Consider the following 22,975-nt stretch of genomic DNA (forward strand, 5'->3'; position numbering starts at 1 on the left):
ACCCCGCCGGCCGGGCCCGAGAAAACTTTCAAGAGGAGGGAGCGGGAGGGGGAGGGGGAGGGGAGGCAAAGCCCGTTCGGAGCCTGCGCTGGGCTCTGGGTACGAGGAGGAAAGTTTTTCAAAGCTCCCCTCCCCCCCCCCCGACGTGCATGTGCAACTTGGTTGTGATTAGAAGGAGGGGGAAGGGCCCGCGCTCCTTTGTGAGTGCTGGAATTATGCAATGGGTGGTGACATCACTCGCTGCACCCACTTTGGGCTGCTTCCCCCCCAGCTCAGCTTGCACTGAACTTTTGCAAAACGGCCCAGGCGAGAGCTGTGTCTTTGCAGCAGGCTCTGCGAGTGCCCAGATCCCCCGCCCCCCAGGTAGTTTCCCCGCTTTCCTTCTCGTGTGCAGGAAAGAAACGGCAACTTCAGCTGTTTGTAAAGGCAGGCAGGGTGTGCGCGCAAGAGTAGGTGCGTAGTTGTGGTCTGGTCGGGGGTAGCAGAAAAACAAAACAAAACTGATCTTTGCAGAGACTCATTTTCCGAAATTTCTCCCAGCTGTAATTACCGTGAAACTAAAGAGGAAGGACTGTTTGTGTTTGTTTGCATGATATTGATTCTGTGAGCTAGGTCGTAACGTTTGCTTTTTTCGATTGAAGCTTTTTCCTCTCTGCTGGACACCAGTTGCATGCTTACGTGTTGGAGATTTTTTTTCCCCAAGGAGATCTATTTCATCAGGAAAACAGGGGCCCAGTTTTCATCTGCTTAGCTTTTCTTCTGCCTGACCAACACATTCGCAGATTTTTATTTAAGATGGTGTCTGCGAAGGCGATCAGATAGCAAGTGACACTGACAAAAAACAAGAGGCCCTCTCGATTTCCCCCCTTTGCTCGATCGAAAGCTGGAGTACTATTTGGTGTGTTTGCACGGGGTGCGCTTTCTGCATGAGTACCCGTTGCATTCTGTGCTCCCCGCCCTTGCCCTCTTTGAATGGAACAGATGGTTTTTCAGTCCATCCAGGTTTCATTTCACTCTTGTTATTAATTTTTTTCTTCTTTTGGCGGGATGACAAAGGAGCGGGGCACATGGGTTGAAACATGACAGACTGACTAAAAAAAACAACCCATAAACTTGTTTATCTGCTGTTTGCATCAGGAAAGCAACACGTTTGCAAAAGCTGATCAGTTTCCCCTCTGCCCCTCTGAAGTTCTGAAATGGAAGACTAGACTGAAGTGGAAATATTAAACTCTTAATTTCTTTCCTACATATTTCCATTTGTCCTTTGTCACCTCCTCGTCCTTTTTACAGTAAGTGTCACCCACTCCAGCCCTCAGATATTTATTCCATAACACTTTTAACTCCTCGATCTGTTATGAAACAATGTGTGTGTTTAGTGCATTTTCCATTGCAATATAATTAGGTCACCTAATTATAAGCACGTTTCTTTAGAAAGGCAAAATTAGAGTATGAATGGGCTGGCTCTCCTCCTCCTGACAAATTTTAACAGGAATTTATTTAATCAATGTAAAATAAAATATCAGAGCGCACACAAACTTTAGACTTTACTTCTTTACGCTTTAAGGGCTGCAGCTGAGCTGTGCGTTGCATTTCACAACTATAAAGAGTTATTTCCAGTTTGGGCTGGCTTGGATTTGTCTACTTTGATTTAAATTGATTGAATCCATTTTTAACATTGCTGCTGTCTTTGCATTTTTGGAGGCTTACTGTCTTCAAGTTGATTCACATCTCCCACCCCCTTAGTCTTACGGCCTTTTTCCAATTTTGATTGAAACCTGGCAGGCTCTGCTAAAGGAAATAACTCACATCCATATTAATTTAAATAATTAAAATGTGTTTAGTTCTTAAAGTGGTGTTCGCTAATTTCTGCCTTTGCTCTCCATTCTTCCCCCAGTCCCCAAAGGGCACTTTTTAGCAATTTGAAATAATAAAGCTTGGGGGTGTGGGGAGGAGTAAAGTTTCTTAGCAAATAATCTGTTCCAGATTTTAGTACACAAAGAATTATGTATACTGATATTGATGGAAGGAGGGGGGAGTGGTTTCTTTGTAACAAGCTTGTTTCAAGGCTTCTAATGTGGGGCTCCTTAAATGTGAAACTTGTTGGGTCAAACCCTGCAGTCCTTACTCGGGCAAAACTTTGACTGAAGTTAGCGGGAGTGAGAGTATTGCCAGAGGAAGGCCTGTGGGATTTGGCCCCTTGTTATTAATCCATCCAGACTGAGACTTGAACTATAAACTCCTTCTTAAAATGCATCTCACGATTGTACTGAATATTCTGCTTCCTCACATAGCCCAGACTTCCAAGGAGAACTGAAACCCTAACTGCAGAGTCCAGAATGCAAGCCCAGCTAAGAGCGCATTTAAAACAAACGATCCCTGTTCCCACTTCCTCTTCTGTTTGCTTCAGTCTCAGGAACTGGGTTTTAAACTTGTCTTCCTGACTTTCCCCTCCTTCGATATCCAAGAACAGCCAAAATAACGAATCGAGAGCAAACACCCACAGAGTCTGTCCCTTCCATATTTCCTTTTTTATTCTTTATTTAAGGATAGAACCCTAGTTCCACTCATTTTCCTTCTCTTTCTAGATACATTTTTGTTTAGTTTTTTGCCAGAATTGAAAAGCAACCAGCAGAGAGAGCAGCTTGAACATGTTATTTTCTGCAGTTGTTTACTGGCTCTGTGGATGGTGCTTGTTCCCAGAGCTCTGAGCCTCTCTATAATTAAACCTTTTTTAATTGTTAGGTTGGAAACATCATTCCAGGGACTTTCCAAGGGTTACCAAGTCCAAATGAGGAAGCCAGTACAGATAACTATTTCATGACTGACTTGCTTGGAGCCTGGCTTTTTCATTGAATCTGATCTCCTGTACTCTGATTACTCAAAGGTCTCAGAACGAGAGTGGAGTCTGTGCCACAGTGGGCACAATCCTGCATTCCTTGCACACCCAACCCACGTGGATTTGAATGTGAGTTTTGGTTGCACAAGGAATGCAGGATTGGACTCTCTGTTACATGCCCCATATCAATCAACTCACCAAATTGTATGTATGTTATGTTTAATATTGTTGCACATATTTTGTGCCTTATATTAAATGTATGCAATAGGATACACATACACTTACTATGGGAACTGTAGCTTTCTGTTTCAAAACCTCTTTGCATTTAGGGTCAAATGCTGGTCATACTGCTGTCCAGTGAGAATTTTGATGGAATCTGGATTTAGGCTGTAAGAGCCTGACTTTCAGCCACGAGGTATGTCTGGATTTGTACACAAGCAAATCCCTCCTTTGAGCACGTGCCTGGATAAATATAAGCCAGACTTTTGCCACATGCATGCACAGAATGGGAATTTGTGTGTGCACCTATGCACGCCTCTCTGGGGGCTGAAAAATCAGACAGGTCCATTCTCAAATATAACATTACAATCACATTTTTGCACTGAGTTTAATTGCGACGTTTGTTTTTTTAAAAGAAAGAAAAAACTATTTCTAGCCACCACACACTTGAGTAAACACATGGGTGGGTTTATCTGAATGTAATGTCATGTACTCTGGGGTTTGTACAGTAGCTCTTTAGTGCAGTGCACCTACTTTGCAGCTTGGATGGTGCAAATGGACTTGGGGGTCAGCAGTAAGGCTGCCAAATTTGTTGAGCCTCTTCTGCAGCCATCTGTAGGCTTCTTTTGTAGGTGCTGCTTCTTGAGTGCCATCACATAAGCCTTCATCATCAGATTCAGGTACAGGCCAACTGGTTGACTGGGCCTCCCTTCACTCCTTATTGGCCAAGCTCACCCAGTGACATGGTTTTAAAAAGAGGGGGAGATGAGTCTTATCCAGTCCACATAAACATAGAGGAACATGGAAATTGCCAGAGTGGATCAGACCTATGGTCCCTGTAGTCTAGTATCCTGTGTCTGATAGTGGTCAGTACAAGATGCTTCAGAGGAAAGGATGAAAAACCCCGCATTAAGCAGATATGGGATAATTACTCCCCCACCTCCTCCAGTAGGTCTCCTCCTAATAATCCCTAATAGTTAAAGTTGGCATATCAACGGCTCCACCAAGTCTGGTAACCTCGCTCCTGAATTACCTTTATCTTTTCATGGGACATGATGACATCAATGGGAGTTTTACCATTGTCTTCAAGGGGAGCAGCATATATTGCCCATGGCTGTTAATTTCCAATTCTGTGCACTTTTTTTCAGATTTCAATGCAGAGACCCACAGTTTGAAAAATTGGAATTGGACATGTACTGTCATATTGTTTGGGCCAGGTGGCGAAGACTCCAGCACAGGGAAATTTAAACTGATCTCTAACTGGTCTCATAACCAGTGAACACTTTATTTCAACGTGCTTGCCTCAGATGGATCCACAAGAACTACAAGCCTCAGTACATTGTTAAAAGATAGAGGAATAATCCTTAGTCTTTACTCTGATTAACTCCCAGTGACTATAATGAGTGGTTAGACTAAGGGCCAAGTTTAAACCAAATAAAGATTCAGGATTTGGAGCATGCATAGTCTGTGATTTTATAATTCTTACAACCATGGAGAGATTTGGTTTTCTGCAGAAATACCAAAATTACCAGAGACACCTGTTCTCAGCTGAGAAGGTTATAAGCCCTTGAAAATAGGGGTTTCCTGTGTAATAAATGTGGCTTCTCAGTCATAATGCTTTAGTGTACACTGAGTTTAAACAGGTTTCAGAGTAACAGCTGTGTTAGTCTGTATTCGCAAAAAGAAAAGGAGTACTTGTGGCACCTTAGAGACTAACCAATTTATTTGAGCTTATTTGATCATAAGCTCAAATAAATTGGTTAGTCTCTAAGGTGCCACAAGTACTCCTTTTCTTTTTGAGTTTAAACAGGCATAGTAACCTTCCTGTATCTGTTTCAGCTGGTTCCCTGGAGTATTAATATCTTCTGGGTCACAGTGCTATTTGTGTGTGTTTTGGGGAATGGGTAAAGGTAGATTTCTTTTAGTCTCATGTACCCCCAATGTCTTTTTTACACATTTTCCCCATTCCATGTACCAGTTCTTCAGCAGCCTTTACAAATATTGTGCATGGATAGGTGAGTACAGGCATGCCTCTTTCTTTTTTTTCCCCTTATAATGTGTCCTTAAGGGTTGTTTGTTTTTTTAAAGTCTGTTATTTTGGTCTTGTGATCCCTATATGTAACACTTCTCTGTATCCATTGGGAAGTATGAATGGCCCAAGTTGGAAACCATTGCTTTTAGGTACACCCTCTGCTGGGCACTGCTGGCTCCTTGGGAAATGCCTAGCTTTCTGGTCAAAAGCAAAAAGGTATATTTGCAGCTGCTTGGTAAGAAAACAAACTCCCAAAGATACAGGAAAGTGCGTGGAGGTGGTAGGAAGCGACGGGAGTGCAATTCCTGGCAGCTTGGGTGTGTAAACATTTATAAAAGAGAGAGAGAGAGAGAGAGAGTGTGTGTCTACTTTGCGGTAGCAGGAAACCTAAGTTGCCAACACCATTATTTTTGCAGGAGTTGGAAGATCCAGCACCAGGCAAATATTAAAAACTCTTAATCCTCCCGACTTTACACCTGTAAATAACATAAAGAACATCCAGCATGAGATAAATTACATGATATCTTTGCTAATCATTTCTGGGTTTTAGGATCTGAGTTTGCTGGTCACAAGAGGGTCTCATAGTTTCTTAGTAGCTCAGATATTTGAACCTGGTTGGTGTGGGGCGGGGGAAGGCAGAAGGTGAGGATAGAATTTGCTCTCTGCAGAAAAGATCAAAAATATTTGAGTAACTTGTGACAAACTTAGCACTGGTGGCCTTGACAAGATAGTGCTGTGGAAAATGCAGAGGTGTCATTTTGGCAGGCTATCGAGTAAGGAAACTTAATGGACCTAAGTTATAATTTCCAGTAGCAATACTAATGCCATTAATATATTTCCACATAACAGGACACCGAGCCTATACTTACGTTTGCTTTCTATGATTAGTTTTCTTGTGGCCAATATATTGCCACTGTTAAGTAGCTGTGAAGAGGGATCCAAACATGCTGGAGGGAGGGAAGAGCAGGCACTAACTGCACAGCAATGGAAAAACAGTGGATGATACAAGAAAAGAGTTAAAATCTGTCAGGAGCCCCTGCTGCCCATCTGTGTAAAATAAATGTGCTCCAGATGTCATCTTGGTCTTACATCTCTGCTCTTCCTTTTCCACTGTTTGCAGCATGCTTGCCTTCATTTTTTTCTGGCTGTGTGCCTTCTACTATACTGCCCCCTATAGGCCAAGTTCACCATTGTCTTGCATCCTGTTGTAGCTGTTTACGTGAGTACAAAGTGGGTGTAGAAATCACTACCATTCTGATTTGGTAGCAGTTTACATGCACTTTGCACTGGTGTACATAACTGCACAAGGTACAGGGCTGCAGTGAATGAGGCTGTTTGTCTGTAATAGGCCATGTATCCTCACCTCATAGCCACCCTCTCAGCTCTTCAAAACCCACGTTTTCAAAACAATTTCTTCTTTCTTCTCATTAATACCATTACCACCCACCCACTTGCTTGTACTATTGTCCTGTGTCTTATCTTGTGTTTGTTCTGTCTAGCTTAGAGTGTAAACTCTTCAAGGGAGGGAGCATGTCTTATCACTGTTTGCAAAATGCTAGCAAGTTAACTAGGCCATATAAATGTTTTTAATATTCATAACAACATGGAAAGTAGGCCAGTTTAGTAAAAGAAACAGTGCAACCATATGAAGGTGTGGGAACAATTTCTCCACTGCAGATTGATGTTGCACCATTGGTGAATTATGGCCCTAGAGCCAGCCTAGTTAGCCAGGGTTAGAGCACCCACACATAGGGGGAATCTAGTGGCATAGAGCTGGCATAGTGACTCCTACACCACTATCTCCCACCACAGCCAACACAGCTTCCCTATGCCCCATGAACTCCCAGCCGCACTATCAACCCTTGCTGTTGGCAGCCAGCATCAACTTTCAAGCTGCTGTAGGTTGTATCTGAGGATCGGCCTGGCACACAAAAGAAGTTTTCCACCCCCCCACCCCCCACTTCATTAGCTTTGCTCTGTGCTCACTGGCTGAAGCCAAGGATCTGGGCCAGGGGTCGGCAACCTTTCAGAAGTGGTGTGCCGAGTCTTCATTTATTCCGCCTAAGTTAAGGTTTCGCATGCCAGTAATACATTTTAACGTTTTTAGAAGGTCTCTCTCTATAAGTCTATAATATATAACTAAACTATTGTTGTATGTAAAGTAAATAAGGTTTTAAAAATGTTTACGAAGCTTCATTTAAAATTAAATTAAAATGCAGATCTTATCAGTTTACTGTGATCGTTGCCCTTGCTTTTCCTTGCTGAGTTTTCCAATGTCTGGCACGTATTTGGATAGTTTAAGCTGCACACAGGCTTCTGAGTGATCAGTTGTTAACCAGCTCTGAGAGGGACAGAGGACAGATTTCATGTGTGAAAATACCTGTTCACACAGGTATGTGGATCCAAATGCTGAAAGCATTGCAAACGCAATTTTCTTCAAACAGTTAAATTTCACTAGCAGGGACGTCCAGCAGGTCAAACTAGAGGCCCCATGATCTCTCTCCGTAGCTTCAAGTGCACTCCGCAGATCTCCAAACTTTGATGCCCAAAATTCTGAGCTTTTTAACTGAATGAGCTGCATTTTGAAATCTTCAACACCCATCCACTGAAATACAGACAAATCCAAGTTGCTTTCATTGAACTTTTCAGGTTTAATTAGAAAAGAAAGCATTGGGCCAAATAGCTGGAAATCTTGAAATCTGTCAGAAAATTCTGATTCCAGTTCTTGCATGTACATTCTAAGCTCAGCATCAGATGCAGTGCGCTGCTCCACGTGGCGTGATCGTGATGTAAGCAGCAAATCAGGACTTAAAAATTCCCCAGTACAGTGGCGCTGGAACAATTTTTAAGCTGGGGGTGCTGAGCTGCACCCCTCTTGCCCCTGTCTGCACCCCTCACTGCCCCAGGCTGGGGCCAGTGAGCCCCGGGCTGGCGGCCAGGACCCCAGGATGGCAGCAGAGCCCCCAGGACCAGTAGCTGGGACCCGGGGCTGAGTGGGGCTGGTGGACAGAACCCTGGCTGGCAGGGGGCCGGCAGCTGGTACCCCAGGCTGGCAGCGGAGCCCCCGGAACTGGTGGCAAGGACCCGGGGCCGGCAGCGGGCTGAGTGGGGCTGGTGGACGGAACCCCAACTGTCAGGGGGCCGGCGGCTGGTACCCCAGGCCAGCAGCGGAGCTCCCGGGACCGGTGGCCAGGACCCAGGCATTGTGAGTGCCACTGAAAATCAGCTCGCATGCCACCTTTGGCACGCGTGCCATAGGTTTCCTACCCCTGATCTGGGCTGTGGTGCAGAGCATAACAGCCACATTAGAAAAGGAAAAGCCATTTTAATAGTTTAGCTTCAACCTAGCCTGATTAGAGCTACCTTTGTTTTGGTCAGTGCACAAAGGGCAGTCAAAGACTCTCAGGTACAGGGCTTTTATTTTAGATCAATGGAAACTACAACAACCCAAGAAAGAACTACAGTAAAGTCTCCGTGAGAGAGCAAGTGGTACCTGCTGCAAATCTGAACAGAAACTGCTCTCCAAAATGGAGGGCCTCACAGAAGCTTAAAGGTGCAGTACACAGAAAATAGCACAAATTCCAGACTTTTTTCCAAAATCTCACTCCAGATTTATAAACCCATGAATGTTGTTCTATACAAATCTAAATTATTTAGATTTGTATAGAACCTCCCATCCAGAAGGAATATAAAGCAATTCAGTCACTATGTGCCAATATCTGCTCAATTACATTGGTGCAATTCCAACTGTGTCTGACAAATTTTGACCCGTGCAATTTTCCATGCTTGGTCTTTGCCGGAGGTTGAATGTGCTAATGAATTTTTGCCAGTGTTAAATATTTGTCTAGGTATTTTGTTGTTATTTGTTTGAAACAACTCTAGTGCCTCCAGGGTTTGGAGTGGGATTTTGCTACTTGGCAGGGGTGTAGCACAGAGGTCAGGGTGCTGCCTTTTTCTACCTGCTTGCAAATCCATCCAGATTTCGCCAATTTATAATCTGGGGAGGGGGGAGGGAGGATTGCATATCCATGATGGAACTTATTCTGCACTTGTTCCATAATTTTCTGAACATTCCCATTACACTGCATATGCTTCTAAACCTCAGTGAGGTGTTTGCACCAGCCAGTCAGGTTGCTTTCCTGCCCATCCCATCAAAATGCCCTTTAGCCTGGGGGAAGGTACAGTGGGCAGGGAGCCAAGTTCAAGTCTTGTCTCTTCTGATGAACCTCATGCCTGTGCATTTTGATGCAATCTTAAAATACATGATCACATATTTTTTTTCACAGGATGGAGAGTGTTAATCTATGCCATTTGGGGATTACTGGAGTGCACCATGCTCCAGCCATGTTTCTGACACACCTCCTACATCAGGAGCTGTAAGAGGAGCTGCTACACTGGCTCCTCTAACCATTGGGTAGATACAGGGATTTTCCTTTCCGTTTGTTTCACAGAAGTGGTTCAGAGAGAGTAGAACTGGGGCAGATAACAAAAGAGCCAATGGCAATCCCTCATCTGGAATACTGGGCCAGGTTAAGATTTACCACAAAAGTAAATTATTGCCAGTTGTGGTGGTAGTTTTGTGATGTGAACCTCATCCACTGGGAGCCTGTTTGTTTTCATTAGCAGAGAATGATGATGAATGCAGGTTAAGTTGAACACATAAAACTTCATGAAACTCTGTGGACTGCTCTGTCCACATGGCTAGCTTGCTTCCAGCCTAACTCCCTTCATTCCCTGTTCCACTGGTGTCCCATCAATAAAGGTCCCCCACACCCAGAACATGGGCCCTCTGACTCCAGTTCCACTGATCATGATACAGTGCGAGATCACCAACCCATTTCACTTAAGCCAATAAATAACCACCAGATGGTAATAAATTTCAGTCACGGGAGCTGGATTTGAACTGTCAGCCTGGAAAGGCTCCAAATCACATTACTAGACTAAACTAAATATTTATTAAACTCCTGGGGGGCAGGGTCCATGTCTTACTATGTGTTTGCATATCACCTAGCCCAATGAGGCCCCAATCCTCCCCAGGGCCTTTGGGCACTGCTGCAGTACAAACCAAAAATTCTATTAGTAATGTATTAATCTGCAAGCCTTGATGAAATGCAGCTGGGAATTTTAAAAGAACTCAAGGGACATTGAGAAATAAGCACCGGTGAATCATGAGAGTCAGGAGAAGTTACTAATGTGTGGGAAAAGGCAAATGTGCTAACTATTCTCAAGCATATAATAAAGCTCTATGTAATAATAATTATTGTTATGGTAATGAAGGCTGTGTGACTGTTTGGGAGAAAGATGTCTAATAACTGACAAACAACGTGGCTTGGATTGTTTTGATCTGAGATTTAAACAATGGTTACGTAGGTAAGACAATATTACACAGGGCACAGAACCCTGGCATAAGACCAACTATGTGCATGACAATTTGGTTTTATATAGGTCATGCCAAAGAAATAATAGTTTTCTTCAGCATAATTACTGATTCATTAGGTAGAGGGAATATAATGGAAAGACTCTGGGTTTCAGGGAGGCATTCGATATACTAAACGTATACATTTAGGCCTCGTCTACACGGCCACTTCACAGCACTGCAACTTTCTCGCTCGGGGTGTGAAAAAACACCCCCCTGAGCGCTGCAAGTTCCAGCACTGTAAAGTGGCCGTGTAGACAGTGCATCAGCCCTGGGAGCCACGCTCCGAGCACTAGTAGCTACTACCCTCATGGGGGTGGGGGGTTTTCTCCCAGTGCTGGTGCCGCAACTACACAGCCACATTAAAGCACTGCAGGGGCAGCACTCTAGTGTTGCCAGTGAAGACATACCCTAATGGAGCTTCCAGACCATCCAACATGGACCTAACTCTGCTCCCACAGCAGTCAATGGTAAAATTGCCATTGACTCCAATGGGAGAAGAGCTAAGACAACATTAAACACTTTTGAAAAACCTGCCATTAAAGTTTAATAATCAGTGGTACTTCTATAATGCTTTTACCAATCATCTCTTAAATCCCTATATAACAACATTTTATAGGTAGATTGGGAAACTGAGCCACAAAGAGATTAAGTAACTTGCTCTTGACCACACAGCAAGTCCAGGGCAGAGCCAGAGATAGAGCCCGTACTTCCTGTGTCTCAATCCACTGGTGTAATTAGCACTCTACATGCCTTCTCTGAACAAGGAAAAGAACCCACGTGTCCTGAACCCCATTCCTCTCCAATGACTAGAGAGCACTCTTTCTATTATAAAGAAGTTAATAAATAACTACATTTTTTTTAAAAAAGGATTTTTTTAAAAAGAATGGATAAAAATGGATTAAAACCATGGATTAAAAATTAGTTTTTCTCAAACTCAAGAGCAATTGGGCAGTAGACTAGACTTCTGAGGTAAATGGTTGAGGCACCATCATGGCAGATGTTCAAGAGGAAATGCTGTACAAACATGCTCCCACTCACCCTGAAATCAAAGTCAAAACTCCCATTGACTCCAGTGGTGCAGGCTGAAACCCTTGGTGAGTAGCCTTACAAAATGTCTAGCTCTGATATTGTCTATGTTATGAAAACTGGAAGGTGCCAATCTTCAAAAAGGAGCTCATGCAGATACCAGAATGTATAGACCTCCTAACCCTGACCTTTGTTTTGAGAAAAACTGAGCAAAATCATAAAACAGCTGAAGGAAATGAGTAAGATTTGGTAGCTTTTTGTAAGGCTGAATCATGCTTCTCTAATCAGCTGACTTCTCCAAGTTACTAAAACAGCTGATCAAGAACAAGGATGGACTACAGTAAATGTAGTTTCAAAAGACTTCTTGATAAAGATCTTCCTGAGAGTCTAATAAAGAAACTTGATAACGAGAGGATGACAGGGGAAGCCTTGTCATGGATTAAAACCTGTGTCTGAAAGAGGAAGAAAAGAAGTGGAAAACTGGCCGTTTATTTCTACATCGAAAGAGGTTAATTCAGGGGAAGAGGACGAAAATAGTATTCTGAACGATATTAATGGAAATGGGTAATGGAAATGGGCAAGTAACAAGGCAGCAAAATTTGCTGACAATGCTAAATTATTTACTGCAGCTGCAAATTAGTCAAGGCTAGTGAGGATTGTGGGACACTAGAAAATCCTAACAAAACTAGGAGATTGGACTCCAGGATGCTAGATAAAGTTCAACATAGGCAAATGCAAGATAATACATTTTGGAAGAAATCATCTAAACCACTCATACACACCTGCATGCTCCAAATTAGTGGTTAACTTCTCAAGAGAAGGATATAGGTGTCATCGTGTCAACAGGGCAATGAAACCATTTACTCAAGATTCAGAGTAGCAGCCATGTTAGTCTGTATTCGCAAAAAGAACAGGAGGACTTGTGGCACCTTAGAGACTAACAAATTTATCTGACCATAAGCTTTCGTGAGCTACAGCTCACTTCATCGGATGCATTTACTCAAGAGTGGTTAGTAGAAGGGATAAGATAGTAAGCTTGAACTAAGAAGGAGCTAAAGATCAATATGAAAAATATTATAACATGGTATAAACTAGTGGTACATAGTCACTTATTGTATGTCACTTGGTCTCAGAAAGGACATAGTAGAAACAGAGAAGGCCCAGAGAAAACAAACACAACAGAATAGAGCTGCATAGGCTTAAGTCAAAGATGACTAGGATGGTGAGGGGAGGTATAGAAGTCTAGTACTACTTAGTTTAAGGGAGAAGCACAATGACAGAAGCATCTAAAACAATAAATATAATTAATAGTGCCGTCTGGATGTTCCTTTTTATTATCCAACTTTAAACTGTCCAAGGGGAAGATAAAGCTTCAGAGGCATCGTTTTGGGGGGGGAAGAGGGCGGGAAGTTGAAGGTAAAGCGGGTGTTCTGGTTAACATTCTGTCTCTCAGTATTGTTCCAGCTGGTGTGAGATTTACTGATTGGATTACTGTAATTGCCACATTCCCTAATACAATTACTGTGCTAACAATGTCTAACTCAGTGCTCTCAGATCTCTACCATCGGCATTTAGACTGTGCCCGTTAAAATCGTATCTGAATGCCATAGAGTCTGAACAGTACTATAGAGAAACAATATGCACTGCAGCATATTGTAAGATAAGACCCCTGTAATAAGAAAGAGAGAGAAATATATAAGTAATTTAGGTTTCAGAGTAGCAGTTGTGTTAGTCTGTATTCGCAAAAAGAAAAGGAGTACTTGTGGCACCTTAGAGACTAACCAATTTATTTGAGCATAAGCTTTCATGAGCTACAGCTCACTTCATCGGATGCAAAGCTTATGCTCTAATAAATTGGTTAGTCTCTAAGGTGCCACAAGTACTCCTTTTCTTTTTATAAGTAATTTAGTCTGCTATAATCTAAATGCTGCCAGACTTCACTATATTTTTTTGCGTCCGGTAGACACTGACACAAAATAGAAATGCTGAATTTTTGGAGACTAGATTGAGCTGGTGAATGGGCTTTACAGGGAAAGCAAACTGAACTCTGCCATGAAGACTGGCATCTGTGATAAATGAATACACTGCAGCACACATCAGACCTTGTGGTTGGTTTACCTCTAGCCCCTGTAATCAGTGGATACTAAAACCTCAAATGGAGCAAACTAGTCCTCCTGAATCCTTTATTCCAAAAGGGAGCCTGGCTGGGAAATGGAGGAGATGATTGCAGAGCGTCTACATTTTCCTGGAAGCAAGTGACATTGCAGAAAAATTGGAGAGGGTGGAGTCCTCCACATTGCAACACACGGAAGGCCCAGAGACATTGGACAGCTACCATACATTCCAGTGGGAGCATGAAGGGGGCTGCAAATTGCTAGATAATAGCATTCAAAAGTTTCAAGCATACTTTGATCCACACAAGTATGTCACTTGGGAAAAACACATTTTTTCTACAAGCTGGCTGCCAGGTGAGACTATTGATCAGCATGTTACAGCCATATGTAATAAAGCCAAGGTATGTGAATTTGATGAGCTAACAGACGAATAAATTAGAGACTGAATTATTTGTGGTATATAACTGATAAGGAGGTCAAAGCAAAGTCAGGATAAGTGGGAGGAGAGGAAAAACTTTTGAAAAGGTAGTCCTTCCTTCTTAGTAGTTGTTTATTAGGTGATTTTACCGTCTTTGAAGTTGACTCAGAAGATGAAGTGAGCTGTAGCTCACGAAAGCTTATGCTCATATAAATGTGTTAGTCTCTAAGGTCCCACAAGTACTCCTGTTCTTTTTGCGGATACAGACTAACACGGCTGCTACTCTGAAACTCAGAAGAGTAGCTCACAAACCTTACAAGATAAGCCAAGCTGAACTTTTCAGTACTAAGATGGGCGAGCTCACCCCCCTACAAAGAAAATCCAGAGCATTGCAGTGGTGCTGGTGATTTAGTAGATGATGTTCCTCCCTCTTAATCGATACTGAGACAGAGGTTTAGCAGCGTGCTAGGGGTGCAGTGCTGCTGGAGGGACAGTCATTTGGATGGGAAATAAAACTGAGGCTCAGATCACTTGCCATTTAAAAATCTATTCCTACTTGTTACAAGAGTAGAAATGTTAGCCCTGGAGTCCTAGCTAAATTCCAACTTAGGGCATTACTATCTGCTACCTAAATAGTCACAGCACTTTCAGCTGCACACAGCATTCTCCACTTGCTGTCCTCATCTGTTGTGTAGTTTTAGGGGATGCCACTATGCAGCTTCTGTGCTGTACCTGTCTGTGAGCTGCATTTCATTGGTAGGGTATTTCCTCTATACTCTGTCTCTGCTTTGTAAAGTTGGGATAAACTATGTTGCATAAATAGAATTTATTTTTTTAGGCTGCCTGGTGAAAGCCGTTAGTGCTGCTGCTGCATGGGAAGGAAGGCCAGGTCTCACATTTTTAATGTGAGTCTCACAAGATTTGCTGTTTTTCTTAAAAGACCCAGCCCTGGGAGTCATGTGATTATGTGAGACTCTCGGTTTTCATTTTAAAAAAAATGTTTTTAGCTCTTCTGGTTGCAAAGGAAAGCTTGAAAATGTAACCTCTGGAGATGCACAAACCAAAACGCCCATATAGAAAGAATCCAAATTGATTATATTTTAAAATTGCTTGATTTTTAAGCCACTCATGCTATTTTGGATAGAGCAGTTCTATCTCCTGGTCTGTAGATCCAGCCCTTAAATTCACATAGTCACTTAAAGTTCCTTTTACTAAGAGCATGCCTGCTGATTGTCACCAAACTTAAATTGGAAGATAGTGTAGAAACCTTAGCAGCAGTTAGGTGATCATACAGCAGCAGTGATCAGGATGGAGGAAGTGTGCTGCTCTTTACAAGTTCAGAGATATCATGAACTGTGGGTCAAAGATGAACATCTCCCTCACCTTTAGTGCCCTTGATGGCTTAAGCAAACACAAACTCCAGTTGTGGTGGTGATGAATAGTGGCGTGCTGGGTGAATAATTGATTTTTTGGTTTGCTGGCAGTTCTGGGGCGGGTGTGAGGGAAACTCAATTTGGGTGAACTCTAAATCGAAAAGTTGGGGGGAAAATCCTTTAGTGTTAAACAAAATGTTTTGTTTCAATTTTGGGCATTTTTAGCCATTTTTTTTTTCAATAAAAGGAAATGATGGGTTAGAGTCACAGAACCAAGGAGAAGGAAAAGGTGGTGCTGCCCCCTTTATGCCAATAACCCACTGGTTAGGGCAGTCACCTGGGATGTGGGAGATTCAGGTTCATCCATCTGGCTACTGGCTTTTCTGGGGTCTCTCAGACTCTCCTATTGAAGCTGCTCCGTTTTGTGTAAATAATTCAATGTTCATTGGAACAGGCATTCAATCAGGATCTCGGACATCCCAGGTGAGTGTCCTAACCAATGGCGTAATGGGTATAAGGAGGGGCATCTCCACCACCTTCTCTTCTTCTGCCTCGGTTTTGTGAATGGTACCTAAATCCCCTTGTGAATCTAGACCAACAAATTGAAACATTTAGTTTTGGAAATGTCAAAACAGTTCATTTTGACATTTCCCCCAAAAATCTTTTTTTAAGACCAAAACAATGTGCTTAAATCAGCACAAATTCACAAGATGTTTCAGTTGACCTGAATCTGCATATTTTGACAAAAAAAGTTTATCAAAAAACTTCACCCAGCAGCAGTGATGAATGTGTCTTGTTGCAACTGTTTCCAAAATAACACTGCCTAGTTATCAGTGCCAATCAAATGGTTGAAGAACAGAAATTCATTACGAAGAATGGATAGATAGCAGAGCCTTCCTGTGTGAAAACTGTTAAGATGAGTAAACCTGTTACTAACAGAAAAAGTGCTATCATCACCTAGGGTGTCATACTCAAAATAATAATAATTAATACTAAACCAGCAAGGCATCAGAAGTTGAAAAGCAAAAAAGAAATTAAGCCAGCAGAAAGAGTTGTTCTGGTCAATGAAAATACTTCCAATACACCAAACCAAGCTGCAGCCAAGCTCTCTGACCCCCAGGCCAGTCACAGGGAGAAACTCTGCTGAGGTAATAACACTATGGAACAGTAATGAGGTTATACCCAACTCACATGCTTCAGCTGTATAAAATTGTAGTCCATTTTCATTTGTGGAACTCTTATTTTCTCTCTGGTTGGCTTATACCAAGGTGTTTGTGTTTTGTGGATGGGTGTCTGTGAGTGATAGATTACGTAGGGAGTGGGTGTGGGTGTGTGTGTGTGTGCGAGACTATGCAAGAGGTGGGTGTGTGTGGGAAAGAGACCATTATTTAAAAATTGTGGTCCTGAAAGAGTGGGGTAAGACAGATTTTTTCTTGGTGTTTATGTAGCATGTGGCTTAGTAAAGAGTTAAATTGGTAAAGAAGATTCTAGAGAGACTCCTATCAGCTATAAACAGAATGATCAGCATACACAGGATGTGGCAAGCAGCTAAAGCCATCCAATTATTAACTTCACTTTTATTTCAAGGGGATTCACTTCTCTGTTCTGTTTCCCATTGAGGATGTGAAACTCAAGCTCTCAGTGCCATGTTTAAATTGTTTGGTCACAGCTCATTTATTCTTCTTCTCTTAAAAAGAAAAAAAAGATTTTGCTTTCCCTTTAATGGGGAGTGCATCAATTTATCAGGTAATATAGTCTCAAGTCTTCTCTGTTTCTCTCCTGAGGAATTTTCTCAAGTACTTTCATTTACAACTATTAACTTTGAAGTAAGTATTTTCAGGAACACATCTAGCTGAGGAATTTGGTGGAGTCAGCACAGTGAAATGACATTAAAGACTATGGGTGAAATCCTGGCCCCACTGAAGTTGATGAGACTACCTTATGGGTTCTTTTTAGTAGAGCAGAATTCTGCACTGCAGTCCTACCTTCCATTCAGCCCACTCAAAGTGCTTTGTAAAGATTAATTAAGCTTCACAAACCCCTCTGTAAGGTAGGGTAATAGTATTATCCCCATTTTACAGATGGAAAAACTGAGATACAGATAGGTTAAGTGACTGCCCAAGTTACACAGCATGTAAGTGGCAGAGCCAGGAACAGAATCTAGGCTCTTGGTTCCCAATCTCCTGCTCTGACTATTAGTCCACATTCCCTCCCAGAACATTCTATGAAAGTAATGCCAACCCCATATGATTGCTGCCTGCTTGTCCTGTGGAGGAATAATCATGTAATGATATGTCAGTGTTAACAACTTGACATCACAATGTTGTGCTAATGCAGGGTGACAGTGTCATCATGTCATGAGACATTGCTATGGTTTCATGATGTCACTATGCCTAAATAAACGCAGGACTCTCTCAGTACCCTGCAGGATGCAGGGCAGAACCCTGGAAATCAGTAATGCTGCATCCACAAGCCATGCTAACTTGCACCAAGACACAATTTGATTCAACTGAGCTGCAGCTTGCCACCTAAAAAACCTGCCCCTCTCATGTTTTTCCCCTCTACCTTTCTATTGCCCCCATTTTAGACCTGAATTGACTTCTGTCCTACATAATCCTGATGCAAACGACAGAGATCAGAAATGTAGATTCATGAGGTTATGAAAAATGTTTCTATGTCCTATGGAATTTGCTCCAAAGAACACTGTCAAACTGAAAAATTGTGGCCTACATGTTCAAAAGGGCCTAGTGATTTTGGGTACTTATCACTTTCTGAAAATCAGGACCTGTTAAGGAGACGCAAGTTAAACACCCAAGAATTGATTGTTAAAATTACTAGTCACTGGCACTGCTGAACATTTAGGTCCATATGTTTTTTAGCCTTTTACTTGTATTATCATCATCCCACCCCAGTATAGAGCTAAAACATAAAAAACAATTGTATTCACCTAATTTGATTTTCAGGCTGTTTACATTGTTCATGATTTCCATTATCTTGAACTCATTGTAGGCTAGTCAGATTCACTCTGTGAATCCAGCCAGTCTCAATGTGTAGTTCTCATGCACTAACAGGATGCCACTGTAATGAGATTCATAACACGTCCCAATGAGTAACTTTCTATACAACTTTTTTATAAAGTTCCCATTAAGGTCTGTTATGCTCTTAAATTTTAACCTTTGCAGATCTGGGTCCGTTCATTGCGTTGATTTGTAGGGTGGCTACATCTCTACACATGTAGGGCCTGAACCAAAGCCTACAATTAAGTCAGTGGAAAGAATCCCACAGATTTCAGTCAGCTTTGGATCAGGCCCTTAGGGCCCAATTCTGCAGCCATTGAAAGTAATGGCAAAACTCCCACTGATTTAAAGGAGTGCAGGATCGATAAAGCCCTCAGAAAGAATTTGGTGGCCCGAGGAAGGCGTGATACTTGCAATGTAAGTCCCTCAGTACACAGCCATAGCGTACAGACAATTCAAGAGCTGTATTGATGATTTCACAGAGTGCCCATCCACACCTTCTCAGCTGCAGAGTGTGTTTTGGGGTGGTGATGGCGGGGGAAGGGCGAGGGGAAGATCTGCAATTGGAGAAAAATGGGGTTAGGGAAATTTTAGAGCGCTATTAGTAATGCGGAAGAGACTGCCTTGGAGAACAAGTATAATCTAAATTATATTAATCCACAGACGGCCTTAACTGTGGCCAGATTGCATCTGAAACCTTGAGAGGCTCAGCAGAGGCACAGTGGCAGACTGCTGGGTTTCTCCTGTGGAATATAAACGTCCAATCAATGCTGAACATTAAACTGGATCCTCACAGGGAGGTCACCAACTGGGGAGGGGGTGTAGGCTAGTACTGCCTGACTGCCACAAAGCTGGAGGGACTGCAGCTGGTACTGGGGGGAGTGCGGGACGGTGTATGGCAGGTACTCTAGTCAGCACCTTTCATCCAAAAGAACAGCAGAGTCTCTGTTCTTGTTGAACTGGAGTAGAGTTAATCTCATAGTTAAAATGTTACTGGACTTTACCTGCCCTTATCCTTCCACAGTGCAAGGGGCAAGGGGTTTAACAGGTCATCTGGCTAGTGTCTGACAACAATTAAAGGGACATGGTCAAGGCACATAATGTGACCTACACCTTTTCTCTTAGCCCTGGTCTACACTAGGAGTTGAGGTCGAATTTAGCAGCGTTAAATCAATTTAACCCTGCATCCATCCACACGACGAAGCCCCTTTTTAAGACTTAAAGGGCTCTTAAAATCGATTTCCTTACTCCACCCCCGACAAGGGGATTAGTGCTGAAATTGGCCTTGCTGGGTCGAATTTGGATGCAATTAGACGGTATTGGCCTCTGGGAGCTATTCCAGAGTGCTCCATTGTGACCGCACTGGACAGCACTCTCAACTGAGATGCACTGGCCAGGTAGACAGGAAAAGGCCCACGAACTTTTGAATTTCAATTTCCTGTTTGTCCAGCGTGGCACACTGCAGGTGACCATGCAGAGCTCATCAGCAGAGGTGACCATGCAGAGCTCATCAGCAGAGGTGACCATGATGGAGTCCCAGAATCGCAAAAGAGCTGCAGCATGGACCAAACAGGAGGTACGGGATCTGATCGCTGTATGGGGAGAGGAATCCGTGCTATCCGAACTATGTTCCGGTTTTCGAAATGCCAAAGCATTTGTCAAAATCTCCCAGGGCATGAAGGACAGAGGCCATAACAGGGACCCGAAGCAGTGCCACGTGAAACTTAAGGAGCTGAGGCAAGCCTACCAGAAAACCAGAGAGGTGAATGGCCGCTCTGGGTCAGAGCCCAAAACATGTCGCTTCTATGATGAGCTGCATGCCATTTTAGGGGGTTCGGCCACCACTACCCCAGCCGTGTTGTTTGACTCCTTCAATGGACATGGAGGCAACATGGAAGCAGGTTTTGGGGACGAGGAAGATGATGATGATGAAGTTGTAGGTAGCTCACAGCAAGCAAGCGGAGAAACCGGTTTTCCTTACAGCCAGGAACTGTTTCTCACCCTGGACCTGGAGCCAGTACGCCCCGAACCCACCCAAGGCTGCCTCCCGGACCCTCCAGGCAGAGAAGGGACCTCTGGTGAGTGTACCTTTTAAAATACTATATGTGGTTTAAAAGCAAGCATGTTTAATGGTTAATTTGCCCAGGCATTCGTGGTTCTCCTGGATATACTCCCAAAGCCTTTGCAAAAGGTTTCTGGGGAGGACAGCCTTATTCCATCCACCATGGTAGGACACTTTACCACTCCAGGCCAGTAGCACGTACTTGGGAATCATTGTAGAACAAAGCATTGCAGTGTATGTTTGCTGGCATTCAAAAACATCCGTTCTTTATCTCTCTGTGTTATCCTCAGGAAAGTGATATCATTTATGGTCACCTGGTTAAAATAGGGTGCTTTTCTTAAGGGGACATTCAGAGGTGCCCATTCCTGCTGGGCTGTTTGCCTGTGGCTGAACAGAAATCTTCCCTGCTGTTAGCCACAGGGAGGAGGGAGGGGCTAGCCACACGCTGGGGGGAGGCAAAATGCGACCTTGGAACGAAAGCACATGTGCTATGTATGTAATGTTAACAGCAAGGTTTACTGTGAAAGAGTGTACCCATTGTTCTATAAAATGTGTCTTTTTAAATACCACTGTCCCTTTTTTTTCCTCCACCAGCTACATGTGTTTCAAGGATCACAGGATCTTCTCCTTCCCAGAGGCTAGCAAAGATTAGAAGGCGGAAAAAACGCACTTGCGATGAAATGTTCTCTGAGCTCATGCTGTCCTCCCACACTGACAGAGCACCGACGAATGCGTGGAGGCAGACAATGTCAGAGTGCAGGAAAGCACAAAATGACCGGGAGGAGAGGTGGTGGGCTGAAGCTGAAAGGTGGCAGCAGCGTGATGAGAGGAGGCAGGATTCAATGCTGAGGCTGCTGGAGGATCAAACTAATATGCTCCAGTGTATGGTTGAGCTGCAGGAAAGACAGCAGGAGCACAGACCACTGCTACAGCCCCTGCATAACCTACCGCCCTCCTCCCCAAGTTCCATAGCCTCCTCACCCAGACGCCCGGTTAAAAGTGCTATGTGCTATGTGGCCTTGTCCTTCTCTCCTCCACCACCCCTCCTGGGCTACCTTGGTAGTTATCCCCCTATCTGTGTGATTAATTAAAAAAGAATGCATGAATGTGAAGCAACAATGACTTTATTGCCTCTGCAAGCAGTGATTGAAGGGAGGAGGGGAGGGTGGTTAGCTTACAGGGAAGTAGAGTGAACCAAGGGGCGGGGGGTTTCATCAAGGAGAAACCAACAGAACTTTCACACCGTAGCCTGTCCAGTCATGAAACTGGTTTTCAAAGCTTCTCTGATGCGCACCACACCCTCCTGTGCTCTTCTAACTGCCCTGGTGTCTGGCTGTGCATAACCAGCAGCCAGGCGATTTGCCTCAACCTCCCATCCTGCCATAAACATCTCCCCCTTACTCTCACAGATATTGTGGAGCGCACAGCAAGCAGTAATAACAGTGGGAATATTGGTTTTGCTGAGGTCTAACCGAGTCGGTAAACTCCACCAGCACGCTTTTAAACATCCAAATGCACATTCTACCACCATTCTGCACTTGCTCAGCCTGTAGTTGAAAAGCTCCTGACTACTGTCCAGGCTGCCTGTGTACGGCTTCATGAGCCATGGCATTAAGGTGTAGGCTGGGTCCCCAAGGATAACTATAGGCATTTCAACATCCCCAGTGGTTATTTTCTGGTCTGGGAATAAAGTCCCTTCCTGCAGCTTTTGAAACAGACCAGAGTTCCTGAAGATGCGAGCGTCATGTACCTTTCCTGGCCATCCCACGTTGATGTTGGTGAAACGTCCCTTGTGATCCACCAGTGCTTGCAGCACTATTGAAAAGTGTTCCGGTGCCAAGATAGGGATATGGGTTCCGTCTATGGCCCCACCACAGTTAGGGAATCCCATTGCAGTAAAGCCATCCACTATGACCTGCACATTTCCCAGGGTCACTACCCTTGATATGAGCAGATCTTTGATTGCGTTGGCTACTTGCATCACAGTAGACCCCACAGTAGATTTGCCCACTCCAAATTGATTCCCGACTGACCGGTAGCTGTCTGGCGTTGCAAGCTTCCACAGGGATATTGCAACTCGCTTCTCAACTGTGCGGGCTGCTCTCATCTTGGTATTCTTGCGCCTCAGGGCAGGGGAAAGCAAGTCACAAAGTTCCATGAAAGTGCCCTTACGCATGCAAAAGTTTCGCAACCACTGGGAATCATCCCAGACCTGCAACACTATGCGGTCCCAACTGTGCTTGTTTCCCGAGCCCAGAATCGGCTTTCCACCGCATGAGCCTGCCCCATTAGCACCATGATGCCCACATTGCCAGGGCCCATGCTTTGAGAGAAGTCTGTGTCCATGTCCTCATCACTCTCGTCATGGCGCTGATGTCACCTACTCGCCCGGTATTGCTTTGCCAGGTTCTGGAGCTGCATATACTGCTGGATAATGTATGTGGTGTTTAATGTGCTCC

The 22,975-nt window shown here is 43.7% G+C and overlaps 1 protein-coding gene and 2 long non-coding RNA genes across 3 annotated transcripts; 2 read left to right on the top strand and 1 right to left on the bottom strand.

Annotated features, from left to right (window-relative positions):
* Positions 1 to 49: 49 nt before the first annotated feature.
* LOC140912957 (uncharacterized) lies at positions 50 to 4,510 on the top strand. Its single transcript, XR_012159420.2, has 2 exons — positions 50 to 3,251; positions 4,204 to 4,510. It is a non-coding gene; the product is annotated as an uncharacterized LOC140912957 (long non-coding RNA).
* Positions 4,511 to 5,400: 890 nt separating this feature from the next.
* Positions 5,401 to 16,775, bottom strand: LOC140912959 (uncharacterized). Its single transcript, XR_012159421.2, has 2 exons — positions 16,629 to 16,775; positions 5,401 to 7,692 (listed from the first exon to the last, which is right to left on the bottom strand). It is a non-coding gene; the product is annotated as an uncharacterized LOC140912959 (long non-coding RNA).
* On the top strand, positions 13,640 to 21,614 carry LOC140912958 (uncharacterized). Its single transcript, XM_073348438.1, has 3 exons — positions 13,640 to 14,000; positions 19,905 to 20,532; positions 21,111 to 21,614. Exons 1-3 carry the CDS (start codon positions 13,956 to 13,958, stop codon positions 21,605 to 21,607), a joined length of 1,170 nt encoding a protein of 389 aa, XP_073204539.1. The 5' UTR covers positions 13,640 to 13,955; the 3' UTR covers positions 21,608 to 21,614.
* The last annotated feature ends 1,361 nt before the right edge of the window (positions 21,615 to 22,975 follow it).

The sequence above is a fragment of the Lepidochelys kempii genome, chromosome 6, assembly GCF_965140285.1.
Source record: "Lepidochelys kempii isolate rLepKem1 chromosome 6, rLepKem1.hap1, whole genome shotgun sequence".
NCBI lineage: Eukaryota > Metazoa > Chordata > Testudines > Cheloniidae > Lepidochelys > Lepidochelys kempii.

What these genes read in the sequence shown, in the direction of transcription:
- LOC140912958 (XM_073348438.1), top strand. Translation starts at nt 13,956, where the DNA reads ATGTCACTTGGGAAAAACACATTTTTTCTACAAGCTGGCTGCCAG. An exon ending in TTCTACAAGCTGGCTGCCAG is followed by an intron (nt 14,001 to 19,904) that starts GTGAGACTATTG and finishes CTGTTTGTCCAG; the next exon opens with CGTGGCACACTGCAGGTGAC. An exon ending in AGGCAGAGAAGGGACCTCTG is followed by an intron (nt 20,533 to 21,110) that starts GTGAGTGTACCT and finishes TTCCTCCACCAG; the next exon opens with CTACATGTGTTTCAAGGATC.